General features: G+C 39.3%; 1 protein-coding gene across 10 annotated transcripts in view; it reads right to left on the bottom strand.

Annotated features, from left to right (window-relative positions):
• GRIA4 (glutamate ionotropic receptor AMPA type subunit 4) overlaps window positions 1-20963 on the bottom strand; it is a 219350-nt gene extending 198387 nt beyond the window's left edge. For 9 of the 10 annotated variants that reach the window (XR_003573074.1, XM_027900122.1, XM_027900166.1 and 6 more), the window contains exons 1-2: window positions 20697-20907; window positions 19409-19567 (exon numbers count right to left, since the gene is read on the bottom strand). Coding sequence is in view for 9 of the 10 variants with exons in the window: in XM_027900122.1 (XP_027755923.1) it covers window positions 19409-19567; window positions 20697-20784 (247 nt within the window). In the remaining variant the exon portion in view is untranslated. Of the gene's footprint in view, window positions 1-19408; window positions 19568-20696 lie in introns of all 10 variants that reach the window. The other variant, XM_027900190.1, reaches the window with a different exon arrangement.
• Between the last annotated feature and the right edge of the window lie 520 nt (window positions 20964-21483).

Below are 21483 nucleotides of genomic sequence, written 5' to 3'. Positions count from 1 at the left end.
GACCCTGCTTCCAAGAAACAATGTCTGGGGGTCATCTCAGCAGTCCACTAGCTTGTCCTTAGATTAGCACAGTAGCACATAAAAGAGTTTATAATTGTAAAAGGATTGGAAACATCTCCCAAAATAAGAATGGTAATTTTGCCAGAACTAAAGGATCCACCTATCTCCAGTAGTGGCCAGAAATGAATAATTCCCCTGAATATTCTCATAGCACTCAACTATTTGTATTTACAGCTTCTGAGTCTTTTGAGTTGTTTTGCCTCACTGGATTGCAGCCAGTGCACAGCTAATCTGAACTTGAATCCATGCAAACTGTTTGCATCCCCAAGGATGTCCCACAGGACTACCACTCATCATGCAAAGACCCACATCTGTTTGCTGTTTCATCATTTGTTTGTTTTTAATCTGTTGCTTACAAACTTTGTTGAGGAAATGCAACAGAAATATATGAAATTATTAACTTTAATTTACACTATTATTACTTAAAATCTGAAAGTTCATTCCATTCTCTGGAAACAATTGTTTCCATCCTTCAAGTGTTATTAAGAGGTCATACATAAATTTTCCTTTAACAAAAGCCCAACAACAAACAGAGGAATTATTCAGAGAATTTTTTTTCAGGCAAAGATTAATATGAGAGAAGCTTACACTACATATTTAATAAATTATTAAAACAAAAATTAAAAACAGAATTGTAAAACAATAGCTTAGCAACTGTTCTTGCCCTTTACAATCAGAGACTTAATTTTACTGGGAAAAATTGTGCTCCATGCTCCAGGAATATACCACTTAAACTTGATGATAAACCAACAAGCAATTGTATACCAAACACTAAAATTTTAATACAGCTTTAATATTACTAGGCAAAATGAAGAATATTGCTAAGGCTATAAACTTTTTCATGACAACATTATAAGAAGAAACCAAGAAAGTATTCATAATTCTTTATTTATTTTTATAATAATAGATTGTCAAAAAATTGTTTATTTGCTCTTTAAAAAAAAATCCTATTTTTCAGAGAGAGAATTTACAGAGAATAATGACAATCATAAAACACAGCCATCGTGAAGTCTCTTACACCTACATCTGAATAAGTAAATGGTTCTCAAATTGTGCTCCATCTGTCAAAAAGCTAGTCAGGGAATTTAGTCCCTTCTAAACCTGCTGGCAACTGGTTCTTTAGCCTCAAGCAAGTGTTTTCCATTTGTAAAATCTTTGTGCTTTGCCCTGAAGAACAATCAAATGCTCTAAAAGCCTTGTTCAGTTAAGCCTTTAGAAGTAAGGATGCTTAACTTTACACATACATGTAATTGCAACGACTTTGACATAATAGGTTTTTTTTGAAAAACCACAAAAAGAAATTTTCTCTGACATGGGCCTTGAAGAACTATCCATAACTTGTTTTTTAAAGTAGAATCACTAAATGCACATTGGATGGATCATACAGTAATGATTATTTTCACTTGTAGCTTGGCTGTCAAGTGCATTTGCTTTTAATTTATAGAGTATGATTTATTTCTAAAGTATAGAAGTGCCCTCTTAAACTCTCAGAAATGGGGAATAAGAACATGCCCTGAAATAATTATTGGCAGTGAATAATTTATGCCGTTGATTTCCTTTTCTTCAATTTTTTGTGTATTTTCCGTTTTTAAAATAACAGATCATTGCCGATGAGAATATCTAAATAAAATGAAATTTCTGAGTTTGGCACACAGATGATTAAACTGTTGGAAACTGGACCTAGAGTCACTTTGCCTTGGTATTTACCTGGGAGATGCTATTGCACATACAGCATATACAGCTGTGCATTGAATCTTTTTGAAATTCACAGCTCTCCTAGAAACTATACAGAAGGTGGTTTGAGCTGATTTTATTTATTTTACAAACTAAAACTGAAACAGAAGTTGATGGTTAAAATCACTTGACAAAATTACCGATTCTGTAATCAGGTGAAACCACATATATGCTTCAGCAGAAATCTTACTGACTTTTTTTTCCAGACAAAATAAACTGCCTTTGACACTCAAGTGATTCAAGTTCAAAAACTGACCCCTATTTTTTTCGAAAAGTGAGAAGAGCATCTCCCATTAGCTTTCTGGCTGATGGAACAGCAAGTGTCTTAAGCACACCACTCCTGGAAATCAGGCCCCAAATGCCTGATCAGTGGAAAATAGAATGGGCTGAGTTGGAAGGAACCTGAAAGATCATCTAGTCCCAACACCCCTGCCATGGACACTTTCCACTAGACCAAATTGCTCAAAGCCCTATCAAACTTGGCCTTGAAGGCTTCCAGGGATGAGGCATCCACAACTTCTCTGGCCAACTTGTTCCAGTGCTGCACTACCCTCACAGGAAAGAATGTCTTCCTAATAGCTAATCTAAATCTAAGCATTGTTTCCAGGAGGATCTGCTCCATGACCTTGCTGGCCACCAAGGTGAGACTGACTGGCCTCTACTTCCCTGTGTCTTCCTTTTTTCCTTTTTTAAAAATGGGGTTTATGTTTCTCCTTTTCTGGATAGTGGAAACTTCACCTAACTGCCACAACTTCTTAAGTAGGATGGATAATGGTTTATTCATTTCACCTGCCAGATTCACAGACACATCTCATCAGATCTGATGGCCTTGCAGCCCCAGCAAGGGCCCAGATTTTCCCTAGTCTTTCTTTAATCGCTGACATACCTTAAGAAGCTTTTTTAAGTTCCCTCATTGAGGTTTGTGCTCCTCCAGGCCCTCCAAACAGGTGCAGGGACTGGTGGGAGCCAAGGAGCCTCTTAGTGAAGTCCTGGTCCAGATAGCCAAAGAACCACCATATTTAGGAACAATGTAACACGTATCTAAAACTAAGCCTACACACAACTAGCACATTGTATTAAATGCCATTTTCATAGTAAATGTCCAAAGACACCTCTACAGGAAAAGAGGGTATTTCAAACAAACTAAGAATTTCCATTTCCTATTTTCCACTAAATCTCTCACTAAAACTGGCATTTCAAACCATGGACAAATATATTGCACAGGTGCCATTTATTCACCTTTAGGTTAAAAGCATTCCCAGTTATAATAATTATCTCTAATCATATAAAATTCAGAACCCATCATTTTCTTATAGCTAAGTACACCTCTAAAGCCAGTCTGATGGTTAGGCATTAGTGTACTCTTCTATTTAGACTAAGTTACAGCCAAGTATGTGATATATGGAATATATATTATATTCCTCACACGCTGCTTTTAATTTAGCCTGAAAAAGAATTGTTGAAGTAGATTGTATGTTTACAAGAGGAAGACTGTGAGAAATTCATTATCTAAATATGGTTTTATGTCATTAAATCAATGACATATCATCTATCGTACTACCCAAATTGATAAGAAGTTCTCAGAGTATTTATCCTGAAGTCAGTTAAACTTATATATTAAAGAACAAATGGAAGGGATATGGTTAAGAAGTGTTTTATTCAATACATCCAAAAGTTAAAATGGGTGCTGTTAAATAACTAGAGAAACATTTGTCACAGAATATACAAAACATTACAGCTGCTCCTGTGGCTTTTGCATTCAGCAGCTCACAGCATACTTGAAGCTCAGTTTCAGAATTCTGAACATTTGTGATAGATGTACATTTGTCCTATTTCCAGCCCCTCTTCCTGGAGTGACTTTGAGAATTCAAGCAAAATAGCTGCAGCAAGACAAAATGGAGGAAAGAAAAATTCCACACATTCTACTCCAGCATCTATTATCTATGCACCATCTTTCATTTATCTTTCTTGCACTGCAAAGCCATCCCAGGCTATTTGTCTACCTCCTATTAATGAATTATGAATATACCTGATAATTAAAATTTGGTATTTACATTCCTGGCTATGCAGTGGCACAGAGCTGTCGCTCTGTGTTAAAAGCAAGGTATGCAGCTCTCCAGGTCTCTGGCAGCATTTCAAGAAGTCTTGCTAGAAACACTTAGCAGACACGCTCTTACGGCACAGCCACAATGTATTAACCCTAAAGAGCTAGAAAAGAGCTCCACATAATTTCAAGGCGTACCAACAAGCACCAGTTATTTTGCTTATTAAAAGGTTTGAAAGTTTCTCTCTGAAATCACCTATTTTTGGAGTCACTTATATTAATCTTAGTGGTCGCAACTGAGCTTTTAATAACAGTACTCTGCAGTAAGCCTGAGGCTGATAATCAGCATTTATAGGCTCTTACCTCTGTGGAAGAAATGCTGATGCCCTCTTCAGCACCCACACCCCTGTGAAGATGCTGGTGGGCAGGCGCCAGGCAGCTCCTTGTCCAGACCCTAGTCCCTGGCAGCCAGCCACTGAGGTAGGCACTGCTCAGCATGGCTGGAGCTAAATCCAGGTTTGTTCCATTACTCCCAAATAGCTGCAGCCCCCCCCCCCCCATAGCTTTTGCACAGTTCTACCAGCTTAACCTCAGCCCCAGCCTATAACGAGCCCTGCCTGTTACCCATGTGTGTACACATCTCTACCTGAGGCCAAGCTGGGACGGGACAGTGGCCGCAAAGACAGCAGCATCCTGCAGTGAGGGGTGCCACCAACCCTGCCTGGGAGCACTGGCACATCTCTGGGTAGCGGTGAGGCAGCAGCTCCTCTGCAGGTCAGTAATGACCCGTGAAACAGCATTAATCCAACACAACACCAGCCCTGGTGCGCCTCTCCGAAATGGAGCTTTGCCCACATTCATCCACTGTGGAGTTTCAAATTTTTTTTAAGATTGGCAGGTTTTAGACAGGCAATTCTTGTTTATTGGTTCTGAACGTGAAAAAAACCAAATAACTAAATAAAAAAGCACAAACAAAAAACCAAACCAAACAAAACCACCAACAACAAATAAAAACCATCATCCCAAGCATATCTGAAAGATTACACCTGAATGTTTGTATCTCTTGCTCACACCTGATCACGTCACTAACCCTCTTCTCAGAAAGACATGAATGTTAGAGGGACATTTTCTGCCCCACTGCAGAAGGACTTTCCTTCAGGTTACAGCTAGTCTATTTGATTACAGAATATGGAAAGCACAGATGGTAGGTATGACGAAAAAATACAAAATACATATATATAAATCATCCCTGATAGTTGGCAGGTCCCTTTCATAAACCTTGGTGGATGCGATGGCCCAGGAGGGAAGGGAGAAGGCAGGGTAACACCACACCAGGCAGTTCACTGAGACTTGACTCCACTGATCTCCAGGAGCTGCCTGTTCTCATTTTTCCAGGGTGCCCTCTTTACTGCCTAGACCCAAGAGATCTGCTGCAACCTCTCGAGATGAGATCCTGAGTGTTCTCTGGGCAGCACCACTGACAATGACAGAGTAGCAAGAGGGGCAGAACAAGCTGCTGAAAATCATCATCATCATCCTTTGATGGGGAGTGAGACAGAGATGACTCGCTAAATGCTTCTACAGTGCACGTGCACATCCCTGAATATCGGAAAACAGTAATTAAGTTGAAATAGATAAGTATAGCACCTAAAACACCATTAAATTACTAATACTAGTTGCTGCTCCAGGCCAAATTTCACTTTGGTTTTACATCTCTGCAAATTCTGAAAATTGCCTTAAGTCTCTGAAATGTTTCTGGCTTCACCATCCTGAGAGGGACAGCAGAGCACTGAGACAAAGCTTTGCCCCAGGAATTTCTAGCTGCTCGTTTTCTTTGTTCTCACACTGGGTGCTCTAAATAAGCAATCGGATGAATATTATCACAGAGTTGTTATTTCTGTCATAAATTTTGAAAACTACCTATATGAGTAACTAAGCCAAAGTCCTTCAGGGACTGTCATAAGTCCAAAAGCTGTCTGAGTGCTAGATTTAGTAATTTGATCATTGAATTAGCTGAAAGTAGTATAAAACTACATGTACAGAAAGACAGCTCTCTGTTAGCTATAACATTTTCAGACATTTCTGGGCAACAGTTTTGACCAGAAATTAACAACTTGGGTCTAAGTAAATTAACTTCCATCCACACTTCCAACAGAGTATTGGAATTTGCCCGGTCAGCATGTGCAACGCATTAAGTAGCTAAAGTCTCCTCCTAAAAAGCATCTCCTTAAGGTTTACAGTTCTCTACATAAAGCCAAAAAAGGGCATTTTAAAGGTATTTAGGTGTTTTATAAACCTTTCTCTACATATAGAAGAAACCAAATAAGATATCTTTGCATGTGTCTGCCTCCATTCTAAGACACCATCCAAAAATGCTGTAGGGTAGCCTCAGTGACCTGTCCCTATCATCCCAAATCTCCTTTCTCGGGGACAATGCTGTCAGCCAAGTGCATAAGTGCATACTTTTAAAACATAAGTAAAAATCTTAAGAAAACAGTCTGAGCTCCAAAAATTAATCTGGGTAGGGGCTTTCCTGGATGAAACATAGATGCAGGAGAAAAAAGAAGGACAGGGTTGCCAGCCGTCTTCAGCTCTCTTCATGTCTTTGGCAAAGCCAAATGGATATGGAACAACCAGGATAGACACAGTAGTGTAAGAAACAAAATAACCCAGCAAACCTACAGTTCTTTAGGACCATTGTCATCTGTTATAATTTCCAGGGGATTAGATAAAGACAGACATCAGGGACCAAAACATCTTCTGTTTGGCCAGGATGACCACACAAGAGAGTAAGAAGTACTACAGTATAACATCTGACGTTTGCCTTCTCATACAATGGTGAGTGGCTGGCTGTGAGTGAAGATATTTCACCCAGTGCAGTTCTGGGAATGGCCACATCCAGGCTGCCCTTCGCAGAGGTCTACTGTGGGTTACAACTTGCTGCACAGAGAGACAGAACTGTGGTACACCCCAGATTTTAGGAAGTCTGAGGCATTATTTTCTCTCTTGAAGTCAAGCATCAAGATAGCCACAATAATGGAAGTGACAAACACAGTTCTTTCAGTAGCCCATGCTACAGATGCCGGGAGATAGCTGTGTTCCTGTCTTCTGACAGGTTTTGAATGCTTCCATCTCTGTCTGTTGAGAGAGGTGAGAAAAATGAACAGGTTCCCAATAAAAGCTGGAGTTGTTCTGTATTCTCAACATGGAAAGTTACAGTCTGCATGACACCACACACACACAAAAAAATCTAGGATTTTTAATCACTTTGCTATTTTTGTGTTGGTAAAAAAAAATACAGCACCAGCTTATTATGGTTACACATATCCTTAAGGAACTTATCATCATCACAGCACTAACAATAGGTACATGAATGTGAAAACTTGACATTGAACTTTATATTTTTAATTAAATGCAAACTACTTTTTTTGAGGGGTAGGAAAAGGCCTCTAAGGATTTTATTTCAGTAGATAGGAAGTGCTAACCTACTTCGCCAATAATCCAGCAGTTTGCAGACAACAGGACCAGAAAGGAAGATAGTGCATTATCTGAGTGCACATCTTAAGAAACCAACAGGCTTAAAGCTATACGTCTATGTTGCATTTTTGGTTGCACACACCTAACTCTCACTAGTACTTCTAAGATCTACACCATGTGCAGTCAAGAACGGAAAATGTCTTATGTAAGCATGCTCCCTTTGAACCAGAGAGATTACTCTTTAATGTCCTCCTGTCTTTTATAGGCACAGAGGAAAAAAACCCTTCTCCATGGTGCTGATTCCCCTCATTCACATTATCTTTCACGACTTCATTTGTGCAGTCAATTGCTCACAGACATGAATAGGAAGGTGGCAGTACAGCCCTGCCTTACCATATAAAATATAAGGGAGCTGGAAGGTGAGGCCCTGGAGAGCAGTTTCTCAAGGTGATGCTGCTGGCAGGGGATATCCACACCTTTTCAAAGGGGTAACATTATGCTGGATTTCATTTTAATCTCGCAGACACTAAATAAGCGCAAGGAACTTCAATAATTATTATTATCCTATTATTGTAATTGCTCAAAGGATTTTCTGCTAGTCTCCCATTTAGCAAAGTATGTGAAAGGCTGACAAAGAAAATGTGATTAAGGTGTGAAGCTCTGGTGCCTGCCAGCTGTTCTGAAGTGCACAAGATTCCCATCATAAGCAGTAACTGATAGAACGATGGGCTTTATGGGGCTTTCTTCAGGAAACAAAAATACAGGAGTCCTTCAACATCTGCCAGAGACCCAGGGAAGAACAGAGGGAAGCAATACAATTCATCCGTATAAACTGTTTTTTGTGGTACAGCATCACCAATTCCTCTTTCCACTCACTCCCTCAAAATATTAAAGTATTGACCATGATGGAGTCTAAGGCAGACTGGGTCGAATAAGACGAGACAGAAGCAAGCACAGTTTTTCTGAGGTTGTATAAGGATGTAATTTCTTTTCTGTTTATAAGCAAGAAATAAATGCTTTATGCTCTATCCCTTTCCTTCCTTTCTCTACAATAGTTAAGCTGATGCTTATTTGTAATCAATACATTACAGGAGCTAATAAGATGCTGTGGCTTCTGGATGCCAAACCCAGAAGCCACAACAGCCTGTCCCTAGCTGTGGGGTAGCTGTAGGACATGTGACTTAGCTTTTGGGAGGCTAGGATGCTCTTCAGTGGTGCAGAGCCTGGGAAGCATCCTGTTCACTGCTTCCACTGGTGGCACTCCTTGAACCCTGTTCCCATTTTGTCATGAAAAGCTAGGGCATGTAACAATAAAAAGCAGGGAGAGGAGAATGGCTGATGGAATAAAACAGATTTTTCTCTGTGTCTCTTCAAACAGTATTTTTTAGTCTTAAGCTGTTCCAAATCTATTAACTCCTCCTGTGTTCCACTGGACATGTGGACTAGGTGTTACTTCCCCATCCATACTAAGTTTTCAGCTTGGCACAACCATAACTTTAAAACCCTAAAGTTTTTCAAAGTCATGTCAGCTCACACCAGCTGTAAACCCTGGTTCACAAGCACCAGCCACACCTTCCTACTCTGTTTTCAGAAGCAGAAAATTCCCCATGCAGCAAGCAGTGCTGCACATCAGTCCTTTCTCTGCTTTCTGAAACCTCTTACCTGAACACTGAATAATGGTGTTTCTTAAATACACGACTCCTGCTTTGTCTTGAATCCCTTCTCCCTCTCAAATGAGGGACAATGGAGGGCAAAGAACAACTGCAGGTGCAAGGTACCAAACTCATTCAAGTCCTTACTCCACATAATCTGTCAGTTATTGGTCTCCAAAAGTCCCCAAAGAACCAGGGCAGATCCACCTTCTACCTGGGCTGAAAATTATCTCACACAACGCGTGGCTCAACTTGGCCAATGACAAGCCACACACATGCATTTGCATTACCTGTGCCCATTCTTCTTCTGAGTTATCTGAAAATACCTCCTCATTTTCCAGCTGATTTTAATAATAACTGAATAATAAATCATTTAAGTAAACCATTTAATGGATGGAGTGATAGCAAACAGGATGCTGTAAGTACAGCTATTAGTATACCAATAATTAATTGCTGAGATCTTCTGTTACTATTTCTCCCTGGTTTAGTGACTTTTGGTATAAGGAAGGAAAGGGTTTGTCCTTTTCTCCTCTTTCCATACGCATTTGTCATTCAGAATAGTGAAACAGATCATCAAAGACAGCTATGGGAGCACTTCTGCTATTTATTTATCCAGGCTTTTGCTTTCTGCAAATATTCTTGTGCATTAAATCTCATTCATCATCATGCTTGTGTTCGGGCTGCCATCTCCTCCAACACACAAAGCAGATGAAACCAGGGATTTTCAAAGCTAAATTCATAACTCTTGGTAGGTTAAGCTAACAGCCCAAACCTCCAGATGAAAGCAGTAATAGATTCACATCCTCTGTGGCTCATAGAAAGTGAAATATATAGAACATACATGACCATTAAGTGGTATTTGTAGGTAGAGTCTGTGAATACATATAATGGGGATTAGCATACATTTGTTAGAAAAAATGTACTTCATGGTCTTGGAACATATCTATGAACCTTATATTATAGTTGCTTCAAGCCACAATTCTTTCTGTGAGGTTAGATGTTCTTCCTCGGGAGAGGGAACCCCTCCATCATTTGTGTCCACCTGAAGTATTTTTCAAGGGAACCTGAAAAAGGCCCCAGTAAGTCCTTACCTGTCTTGCCATGGCATAAGCCATGCTACTAAGGTTGTTCCACACCACCCTTCCGTACAGGCAAGACACAGTACCAACCAACCAGAACAAACCAGGGGCTCGGGGAGCTGCACAACTGTGACAGCTGTATGCAAATCATGCTGATTATGGTATCTCTCTAAATTAAAGACCAACAACAAACCCAGTAGGCTTTTTTTAAATGCTTGTCTACTCAGTATGACTCCTACATTCAGCATAGGTAAAGACAGTGAGTGACATATCCAAATGATGTGTTGATGACATGACGATTTACCTGTAATTTTTTTCAGTCTCCAATTCGACACTGGATTTATTTGGAAAGATAAATTATGGGTTGGTAAAGGAATTAATTGAGGTTGGCTGACTAGCATCACCCAGTCAGATGGGGTGATCAAAATGGTCCCATCTAGCCTTAGAACACAATAATCTGTGAACATTATTACATGCTATCCAGTCTCCCATTTATTTTTTTGACCTTTACTTTTTATTCTTTGAAGCAAGACGCTTATAGCCATCAGACAACATTTCATCCCCTAGACTGCTTTCATATCTTTCCTTTATCATCTGTAAGAACTTGGATCACTTCCATATGCCATTACTCCTGACCTTCCAGACATACACTTTCAGGGGGCATATATAATCCCACAACTGATGCAGATGTAGGTCCTGTCAATGCACCTCTTACGTTCTTTTCCTTGGACATTTGCTTGTGCCTCCAGACAGTAACTCCAGTTCTTATGTTTATAATAACATATCACTTACAGTATTACTCTGCTGCTTTTACACCCAAGAGAAGCACTTAACAAAGATACTGATATTTAAAAAAAAAGAACCCGAGAAAGAAAAAACCCTGACCAGCTCTCAAGAGGAGGCCACACAAACAGCTAGATACAAGACAGCACTAGCAGGGTATGCAAACAGCCCCAAAAGCCAGCTTCTTACTCGGCTTGTGCTTTCTACTTGGAGAAGTGAGAAGAACTCCTGAGTCAGCCAAGAGCCCATGACTATTGATTTTTAAAGGAAATTATCTTCCCAGCTGCAGTGTTTCTGAAACGTCTACTCTTAGACACTCTTCTCAGTTTAAACAAATGGAAATGACCAAGGCTGGAGGCCTTTATTAGCAAGCCTCTCCAGGAGAACCTGGAGAAAAATCGCTAATACAAGATCCTAAACTACTCTGCTGAGACCATGGTCATGTAAAATCTTGTTCCTTTTTGCCCTTCCACCATCAGCTTAGGTGAGGAAACAAAGGGCTCAGTGTACTGATAGGCATGTGCTTTTAAAAATTAAAACTTGCAGCTTTTTCTCCTGCATTTTACATGAATGTATCTGTGCTTGATAAGGTCTTTCTCACTTATGCTTAATGTTTTCCAGACCTTAACACAGCACCATCCAGACCAAGATCTCACATTAACTAGTAGCATAAAATACTTCTACTGTACATCAGAAATATTAAAGCAGAACAGAAAGCTTTTGGGGACAAATAAGATGCTACATTTTGTACGTTCTTTGCTCTACAAGAATTTACTCTCTTTCCCCTATCTCTTCCTTGAATATGTATTACACAAATCACTTTACCCACTGGGGAAACAGATCTGACCCTGACACTGAAAAAAGAAGCCATGTGATATCAGTGAAATCTCTAACAAAAAGAAATCACAGAATCATAGAACGGTTTGGGTTGGAAGGGGACCTTGAAGATCATCCAGTTTCAACAACAAAGCATAATGTATATGTAGGAAAGAAATGAACAAAACTAGAATATTTTGTATAATAATTCCTAGTTATTTTGTATAATACTTTCTAATACTAACATACACATCACCTTTTGCAGCACAATGAGAAAAAGTAAATTTCATATCCTGTAGAGCTGTGCCTAGCAAAGCAAAGAAGCCTCAATTCTTTTCACCAATTAACTTTCCCTACCTGTGAACTTTCCTAAACCACCAATTTGATGGATATTCACTAGGCATAACTGAACTGTACGGAAAGACAGCGTGCAAATAAAAATGAAGTTCAAATTTTATGGGTTTAAGAGTGTACTATGGAAATACACCATAAAAGCAACTGGAAGAGCATGCACATAGAAGTGGCACAGAATCTACCTCACATTGGGTCTGAATGTGAGAGACAGAAGCACTGTTAGGAGTAGTTAAATATTTATATACTTCAGTATGCCTTTAAAATGTGTTTAAAGCCTTTCCCCACAAATAATCTAATAAATAAGCTAGTGAAAAGGTGTAAGTACTTTTTGTCTCTTTTGTGCTGTATTTATATTTACAATGAAAAACACCTGCAGTCATGTTCATGTTGCCTGTGAATACAGTGAAAAGTACAGCACAAACCTGCATTTTTCAGGGGCAATTGTTACATACAAATACAACACTGAAATAGCCTGTGAAACATGAGAACAGGAGCCCAAATGACATTCTTCGAAAACAGGCAATTATGTACCAGGGGTCCAATTTCTAAAGATTTTGTTTTTAAAAATAATAGGAGTTAAGCAATTTCACACTTCTAAAAATTTGAGCTATGAGACGAAAGACTGAGAACATAATCACCTAAAGCTGATTCCTGCTATTCCCTCTTTCTTTATAACAGGTTCCAATCTGCAATCACTGCTCAGGTAGAGCCCGTATTTAAATCACAAGCAGCTCTGTCTGGGGAAATAACTGTAGGACAAAGGCCAGTATTGGTACTGGAATTCATTAATATTATCATAGCTGGCCAAAACCCAGCCAGTACAGTACTACAGTGTGGGAGTAAGCATCCTGGTATTCCCCTTTGAGTCCAACATCAAGCTTTCTATAATCAGTTTTGGAGGAACTGCTGAAGAGGAAGGGTAAGCGGCATCTTTCCAATTCATTGCCAAGACAATGGTGATGGGTATGTGTCACTCTGGTTCCATTTTCTTACCATAAGGAACCAGAAATATAATAGCTGCAATTATTTGAACAAGTCAGGTAGACACTTTATCAGGATTATTGGAAAGAGAACCAGAAGATCAGAAGATCAGGGAAGAAACAGAATCCTCAACGGGAAGTAGCACTACTGAGAGAAGACAGTTGACTCGTGTTATCACATGGAGGACAGATTTTCCAAAGTGCTCAGCAGTAAGCAGGTCTCACAGGAAAGGCAGGTGCTGCTGAGGACTCTGGAAAATGCTGGAACATTTCTGAGCGACAAAATGTAGGATAGCCTTTCTATTCGAACTTGGGTTCCTGAAAGCAGGCATCACTAATATAGAATTTTTGAGAGCACTCCACCCATAAGTGCATTAATAAACAACTGAATACACATCAATATTGTTAAAAGCCAGTGAGATCTTTAAAATAATAGTAAAAAAAATAAAGATATGTAAGAACCTAAACTACATACAGGAAGACAATATAACTTCTTAGACAATTATTAAGAGTAAAGCAACACCAGAATTTCCAAACAAGACACTTTGAGTCAATTTACTTTCCAAAATTCAGAACAAATCTTGATCTTGACAGGAATAAATTTTCTAGTTTGATTTTGTGTCCCATCACATAATTTTGGTATGCCCACTTCAGTTGCAGAAGCAGACTCAGTTGTGTATTAGTCCAAAATCTTTGCCTCAAGCTAACTACCCAGAGGAACAGAAATCCAGAGCAGAGGCCAATTTTTCCTATAAATTACACTGGTACAATCACACAGACTTCTTCACTTTTGCACTACCACAAATTTCACACCCTTCAAATCAGTCACATGTTAAGGAACAAGAACTATAAGAAATGATTATTTGGTCCAACATGTTTAAATCCAAAGAACTTCACCTGCTCACAATCTGAATTTGAACAATTCACAGTTGGATCTAAAACCAAGGAAAAAATCAAAGCAGATGTCTTCTCTCATGAACAAGCAAGTCTCAAAACAATCAAGACCTAAAAATTAAATGCATGAATTATTTTGACTAGCATATAAACTTAGATTAAAATTATAAAGCTGAAGTTAATCAATTTAATTTACTTGTTAAAGTCCTTTGTCCTACACTGGGAGTACTGCACTTCACTGGAGGAATGAAGAAACACAATCCTCGCTATTAGTCCTCTGAAATGAAGACTAAATTATTTCTATAAGATACAATAAAGCTTTTGAGTACAGTTTTAGACAGTCCAATAACGTGCTAGGACAAAAGTCTTGTTTCATGCGAGGAAAATAGATGTTCTGAATATTCACTGTAGAAACCTGACTATATTTCGGCAAAGGCCCATCATTTCTTTTCCCAACAATAACCTTGAAAATTAAATCCAGACTCTCATGGATTGGAGCTATTGATAGTTGATCTACTCCCTGTTGTACAGCTATTTACAAGTATCACATTTAGAGCAACGAAACTTTGAAAATGGATCTTCTTATATCTTAAAAATATACAGAAACCTTCTTACGGTAGATGACAGCAAAGTACACATACATTCTTTGATCCCATCAGGAAATGCTAATAATAAAAATTTTAAGAGAAATTGTTTTCAGTAACTGGTGTCTAGCTTGAGATAAACTCCATATATTAAAGCAAAACACTCACTTCAAATGGATCTTTGTAATTGATCCTATTTTAGAAGGGTGCAATTTAATACAGTTCCATTTTTCTAGCAAACTAGCACACTGTTTGCTTTTGCAGTTCAAACCTGACTGTATGGCGTGCCTTTATGGTAACTCTCAATATACTCCAAACTGCATCCTTGGGAATACAGCTCAGCTCTTGATAGCAAAATAAAATTCAGCTGTATGAAACCTCACTTTCTAAATAAAGAGCACCATGGTTTTAAATGACACTGATTATTCAACTAAGGTTACGCTTCTATTGCTAAATTGAGTTGTAATTATACAGCAGAATTAATAACCAAATTTAATGAAAATCCCATTATGATGCAGCTTAGTAAATCAAAGCTGAAACTGCTGTAAGTAAAATGACAGGTATTCACAATATAAGGGCAATACTACATTTGAGTCTATTTCCTCAGCTTTCTGGAGGTCTCAGCAGGAAGTTAACTCCAAGATGACATTGTCTCTCCCCTCACTAGCAAGCACAAGCCCAGAGACAGACCCACAGAGAGGGGAGGTTGACAAGGGAGGCTCATGTCTGTCCTCAGGGCTGCCTCCAACCTCAATAGGTATGCCCTGGAAACTGCATTCCAGCTGGTGAAGCAGAATCAGGCCCTCCAATTTCAGGTCATTGACCCCACAAAAATCCAGAGGGCATAAGAGTCAAAGAGACTAAGTCTTGAGAAAGAGGAATCTTATTCCAAGATACAAAATTTTTAATTCCAGTGTGCTTTTCTTCTTCTGATCCACTTCTGATCCACATAATAAACAAAGTTATGTTTTGGGGGGGTTTGTATCTACCGAGATTAAAAGCTACTAAGAATGGAACCGTGCAAAAGAGGAAAGGAGTGTCTGATTTACCCTAAATTACACTCATTAGGTATATATTAATCTCAGAACAGACATGAATTCAAACAGACTCAAAGAAAAAGGCTTTACTTTTAGTATGAAATGCTAATAAAAGACTTGAATTGATCTCTTTTTTCCCCCATTTAAACCAATTCTGTACAAGAACTGCAAACTGGTTATATATTAAGGATTCTTGAGACTTCAACAGAAAAATTCTCAACTATACGACAGGAGCTGGAAGGCAATTAGTTCTTTGAAAAATTATAGCACTACCTCTCCTAAGTATTCAAGCACATTAAATGTGTTGCTGAGATATACTAACATATTATATAGAAGGTACATGGAGGGGAGAAAATTATTTTGCATTCAGCTAAAGAATAAATATATACAACCCTCTCCAAAATCAATGCATTGCTCCAACATGTGAAATCAAGCTGAAGGTAGGTAGATTTCCAATCACAAGCAGAATTTCCTGCTTATAAAGTTCAAACCAATGTATGCCAATAGAAAAATGTTTCAGCTTTGGTGTATTGTGTTCTGATGGGTAAGAATCTTGTACTATTCATGTTTTGCAATAATTTTAGCTTTGTCAGTAAGAGGGATTCTCTGAATAATGTATGTAGTGCAAAAGAAATGAACAGAGTTTAAATAAAACACACAAATGCAAAGGGGAAAGAAAGAGGACTGTCTCCAAACCAATATAGATCAGATCAATTTTGCTAACTTACAGCAGATTTTATCTGCTAAAGCAAGCTGTTTCATACGCATTGAAGATTTAGAATAAAAACACTAATGTTCTGGGCCTGTTTGAAGAAAAGAAAAATGTGTAAAATAACCATTAAAAGTTAGTTCTTACAGTGAATATACAAAATTATTCCAGTTCCAAAAGTACTCCTGAGTGAGCCTTTGGATATATACTTTTTATCTAGTGAATAGAAAACAAAAATTAAAGTTTTTCCAATGTTGCAGTGAGTTACCTGCTAATATGCCACCCATAATCCTTTGGAATAATCTGTCTACTGTCCCTAACACATGCAAGGGGCCAGGCCCTCAATCTTTACGAGTAATAGCTGAAGAAAATGGAAACAGAAATAGAGGTAACTGGTCATGTCTCAGAGCTTTATGCTTGAACTCACATGAATATTCACCTCAGACCAGCAGCTCTAAGGCTTTTGTACTGTATATTTGAGGATATGTGCTCTGAGTAATTTCTACACAAACAGCAAGATCCAAAGCCACCGTTTCACAGCGGTTCAGTAAAGAGTTATCATTTCACATTGCCATGAAATCACTTAATTCAGAGCTGATGGTGGGGGTTCTTTAATTAGGTTAGAAAATCTCACACATCTGCGCTTTAGAAGCCTCTGTCAAGCCAGCAAATTCAATCACATTGAAGCCAGTGTCCTCCAGCTATCAGACAATTGATTTTCGCAGTATTCTGCCCATATTTAGCTTAAGGAACATGAGATATGTTCATTCAGTTGTCACTCAGTTTGCCTACATTTCATTAGGAGATTTGTTGTTTAAAAAGTATTCTTCAGTATTTAAAATGTTTCTTAAAAGAAGAAGTAGTCAGATTATGGGCACAAGACTGAAAAACATGAAATAAATACAAACTTGCCCTATGCAAAAATACGAGTGGGTTTAAGTGGCAAGTACAAACATAAATAAGGCCTGTAGGATTATGTCTATATAATACAGACATTTACATAATTATATGAGCGTACACAAACATATAAATTTACTTTTCCCTTTCTTCTCTGTCTCTCCCCATACTGTAAGGACTTGTCATTTCTAAAGTCATTAAACTCTTTGGAACTCAAACTGGGTTCACTTAAAAAGAAAAAAAAAAACAGGATCAGGTTGTGAATCACTATTTCTATAAATGACAGCAAACATAACAGAACAGGTTTTCCTCAGTTCAAACAATGTAAGGTAGACATAACCTAAGGTGGTTGGAATGAGAGAATAATCTGATGCAAACAGTCTAATTAACCAAAGTTTTGGGCAAACCTTTTTTTGAATCTATGGTGTTAGTCTTACATAAAGAAGTGGTCCAATTTTAGACAATTTTTAATTTATGCAAATCAGATTTAATTTATTAACATTCAAATAGACATACTGAGCAACATCCTTAATCCGAAAAGCAACAATAGCCTCGGAAATTATTTGTCAGAACTAGATTTGTAGGTAGAATCTAAAATAATTGACTTCACCTAAAATTTCTGACTTTAGGATATAAAAATTTTAGTTCCCTCCTCTTTGGCAAAAAATGAAAGTTAAAAAAAGCTAGTGTCATTTATTTTCAAAAGTTGACACCTATTGTAATATATTCTCAATGAACTGCACCTGCATAGATCTGATTCCTTCCAGTTTCAAAGCACCTTTTGAAATGTTTTCACCTTATAAAATTTGATACTGATTTTCACAATAAGCACAACTAATACATTGCTTGATACAGAATTCACACTTTGTGGGACATCAGTCTTTCCTGAATAAAATGAATGGAGCCATTTTTGCAGCTCATAATCTTTTCCTCTTAAATAAGGTGGCAAGGTCATCTGAAACTTGGAATCCTGAAAGCTCATACAAATAAATTTAGCAATCATTAAATAAATTATACATGAGAATTGCACAGCAAAAACAGTATGTTTACATATTAAGAATTGCCACAAAGATGGCAGTGAGAAAGTGAAGAGGAACACAGCACATATTTTAAAGGCATGATGAACACTAAGACATTTTCCAGTATGTTTCTATTTTAAACTCGCTCAGCAACGTTGCTTAGGGCATCTACTTCCAGAGGCAATTCACTCTTGAATGAAGAGGAGGGATTTGAAAACTTAACAGCCACAGAGGAAAACCTATAGAGTCCTGAAATATGAACATCAAAGTAGTAACGCTACTACAGTCTTCAGCTTTGCTACACTTTATACCACTGTCTTACATAACAGCATGAATTCCTTTTAAGAAGCCAGACATACATGATGATACATAGAAATAATGATTGCCACTCTCAGAGATTAAGCAGTATCCAGCGTGTGTTTTAACCACTGATAAAGACCCTGAGGTGGTTGAAATGTAGGAAGTTCAGCTAATCATACTTTGCTTCTTTAATAATAAATAAATAAATTAAATGTTACCTCATTTGGTAAGGGCATTTCTTATTCTGCTTTCCTCTCATTGTGTATGTGCATCTGTGTGTATGCGGGTGTGTGCGTGTGTGTGTTTATAAAATATATAGTAGGAAGAGAATTTGTTCCAGTTGAGGTGGTCTGTGAAATCAAGTAGATCAGATACTAACTTGATTTGGCACCAATGTATGGATGCATAGAGACATATCCACAGGATGTATGCATTACGAAATGGTAAGAGACATTTACAACCTAGAATATAAGAGCAGGGCTGCCACAAGTGACATCACCAGATCAACTGCAGCGTCAAGCAACTCAGATATATTATCCTGCACACCACTGCTTCCCTGTCTCCTTTCCAGCCATTAGAAAACCATTTGTGAGTACAAATATTATCACATATTTTCAAATACACAGAAGGCACAACATGCACAAAAGCGAACAACAGTAACTGAGGGGTTTACGGACTAATTGTGACATTCATAATTTTTCTTTACAACAACAAAATTCATCTCCATAGAAACCCGGAAGCAAGAAACTACAGTAATAACACTAAAGTAAATGTCACATCAGGTTAGTCAGCAGAAGGCTGGAGAGGGGATTTTGCTCCAGTTAGGAACTAACAAGGACTGCTGCCCCTTTTGCTCTCCTGCAAAGGGTATCTCTACCAAAGACAGACTTACTGATGTATTTAAAATGCAAGATAACAATGTGGTTTCGTATATTCTTTCCACTGCAATTTACCCATAAGGTGGTCAGATCAGTTTCATGTTTACTTACAGGCATTTGTTACAGCGAAGCTGTTAGCTGTTTCAATGTTGTCTACATGAGGAACCAAATTAAAAGGTGCTTCAGATGCATTGGGGCTGGTGTTATGAAGAAAGATTGCTAATCGAAAAGCAGTATATTCCTGATCTGTGTTCCTGATGAAGAGACCACCTTTAAAAAAAAACAGAAAAAAAAAAAAAAAAGGCAAAAGAAAAGAAGCAGGGTAAATCATTTGCAAGCTACTATCTTTGTTTGCAAGCAACTGTCTCTCCCAAAGCTGCACAGTAAGGCAAGTCCTAAGACTTTAATGGGTAACGAGCTAATCGTATTCGTAATCACCACCATTGCCTTTAAATCACTGTCATCAATCGATTTTAACCTCCCTGCTGCATTCATGCTTCTTTTCTGACTTCTCGGTTTCCAGCCTTTCATACATAAATACCCAGATTTGTCATGATTACAGTGACCTTTTAAAGTGCTTAGCCTCCATCTCCCTGATACCGAACACACTGCTAAATCAGCTACTCAACAACCTCTCACATTAAGTGGCGGGCTGATTAAGGGGAGCAATGCTTTCTGGATTAAAAAAAAAAGAAAATACCAACTCAGTGTAGGATAATCTGCACTGAAGAGGCATATAATGAACTTTGCTCCTCTGCAGCCATGTGCAGGCAGGAAGCAGCTCAGCTCTATTAGCAGCATCTTCACAAGTCCACGAGAAATGATGCAGTGATGGAGCTGAGCTGGAAAGAATTCAGATAGCTGCGTCCCATCTGAAACACGTCCGAAAGGAGGGAAGCTGGAGGCGATGGGAAAGGGATGAGGATGGGGCATAGGACTACAGGCAGACATCTACAAAATCCTAAACTTTGCAACTGCAGAAGGAACGAAGGACAGCGTTGCCTTTTATCCCCCATCCGTGCCGGCTACCGCAACCTCTCGTGCACAGGACTGCCATCCCTCCGGGAGTCAGGCAAAAGCGGGAGGGGGCTGAAGCATTCAAGGGGAATCAAGCCCAAAGCCCCTTCCTCCCCTGCTGATATCGTACACCGGGAGATGGAATGAGTTCTGCAAAAGACAAGCATCCTCCCTCCCGCACGCGAACGCACACAGATGTATTTACACACACAGGCACTCGGAGGCACACATACACAAACACACGCGGATGGTTCGTGAAGGCATGGAAATGGGATGGTGCTGGAGGAGAAATCTGCAAACTGCCTTCAAAGCCTCCTTTCCAACTCACTTCGCAAAAGACTGAACCCCTGGACACACGCACGTAGCCCAATGCAGCGCTTACCTATTTGCACGCTGCTAGGAAAAGCTCCCATTGCTAGTCCCCAAAAGCCAGAAAACAACAAGACAAGCTGTCTGCAAATTATCCTCATCTTCTCTTCTGCCTCTCTGTCTCGCCTTCTCCCGCTCGCTCGCTGGATGCTGCTCAAAGAGGCATCGAGGGCGAGAAGGCTACACACAAAATCAGGAATAAAAAATAAAAAAATAAAAAATAAAAAAAAAAAAAAAAGGAAGGAACGGGGAGAAAAGAGAGCTTTCCCCCTTTTTCTTTCTTTTTTTTTTTTTTTTTTGTGTGGTTTTGCTTTAGTATTTGTTTGCTATCCTCTCCCGCTCGCGCGCTCTGCCTCACTCCCGGCGGCCGCTGCCGCTATCAGCAAGCCATCCCGCCGCGGCGGATTTTTCCCGCAGTCTCCATCGCCGGGGAGCGGTTTCTGTCCGGCTGCGAATGTTGCACATGCAGAAGATGGTGGTGAGTTTGGCGGCGGGGGGGGCAGGAGCGCCTGCTGGAGGCGCGGCGCGGCGCGGCCGGACATGCGCCCTGCGCATCCCCCCCCCCCCCCCCCCCCCCCCCCCCCCCCCCCCCCCCCTCCGCCGCCCGCCCCGCTCCGCTCCGCTCCGCGCGGCCCCCGCCGCCGACAGAGCCGCGGGGGTTCTTGTTTCGGGGCTTGTTGTTTGGCTTTAATTTCGTGTGTGTGTGTATGTGTGTGTGTGGGGGTGGTGGTGTTAGTTGGTTTGAGGTATTTTCTTTCTTTTTTTTTTTTTTTCGCTCCCCCTCTCCTTTTTTCCCTGCC

The sequence above is a fragment of the Empidonax traillii genome, unplaced genomic scaffold, assembly GCF_003031625.1.
Source record: "Empidonax traillii isolate 1590-97213 ecotype Southwest subspecies unplaced genomic scaffold, ASM303162v1 scaffold21:size2437335, whole genome shotgun sequence".
Classification (NCBI taxonomy): Eukaryota; Metazoa; Chordata; class Aves; order Passeriformes; family Tyrannidae; genus Empidonax; species Empidonax traillii.
This window is presented reverse-complemented; position numbering and strand designations above follow the sequence as displayed.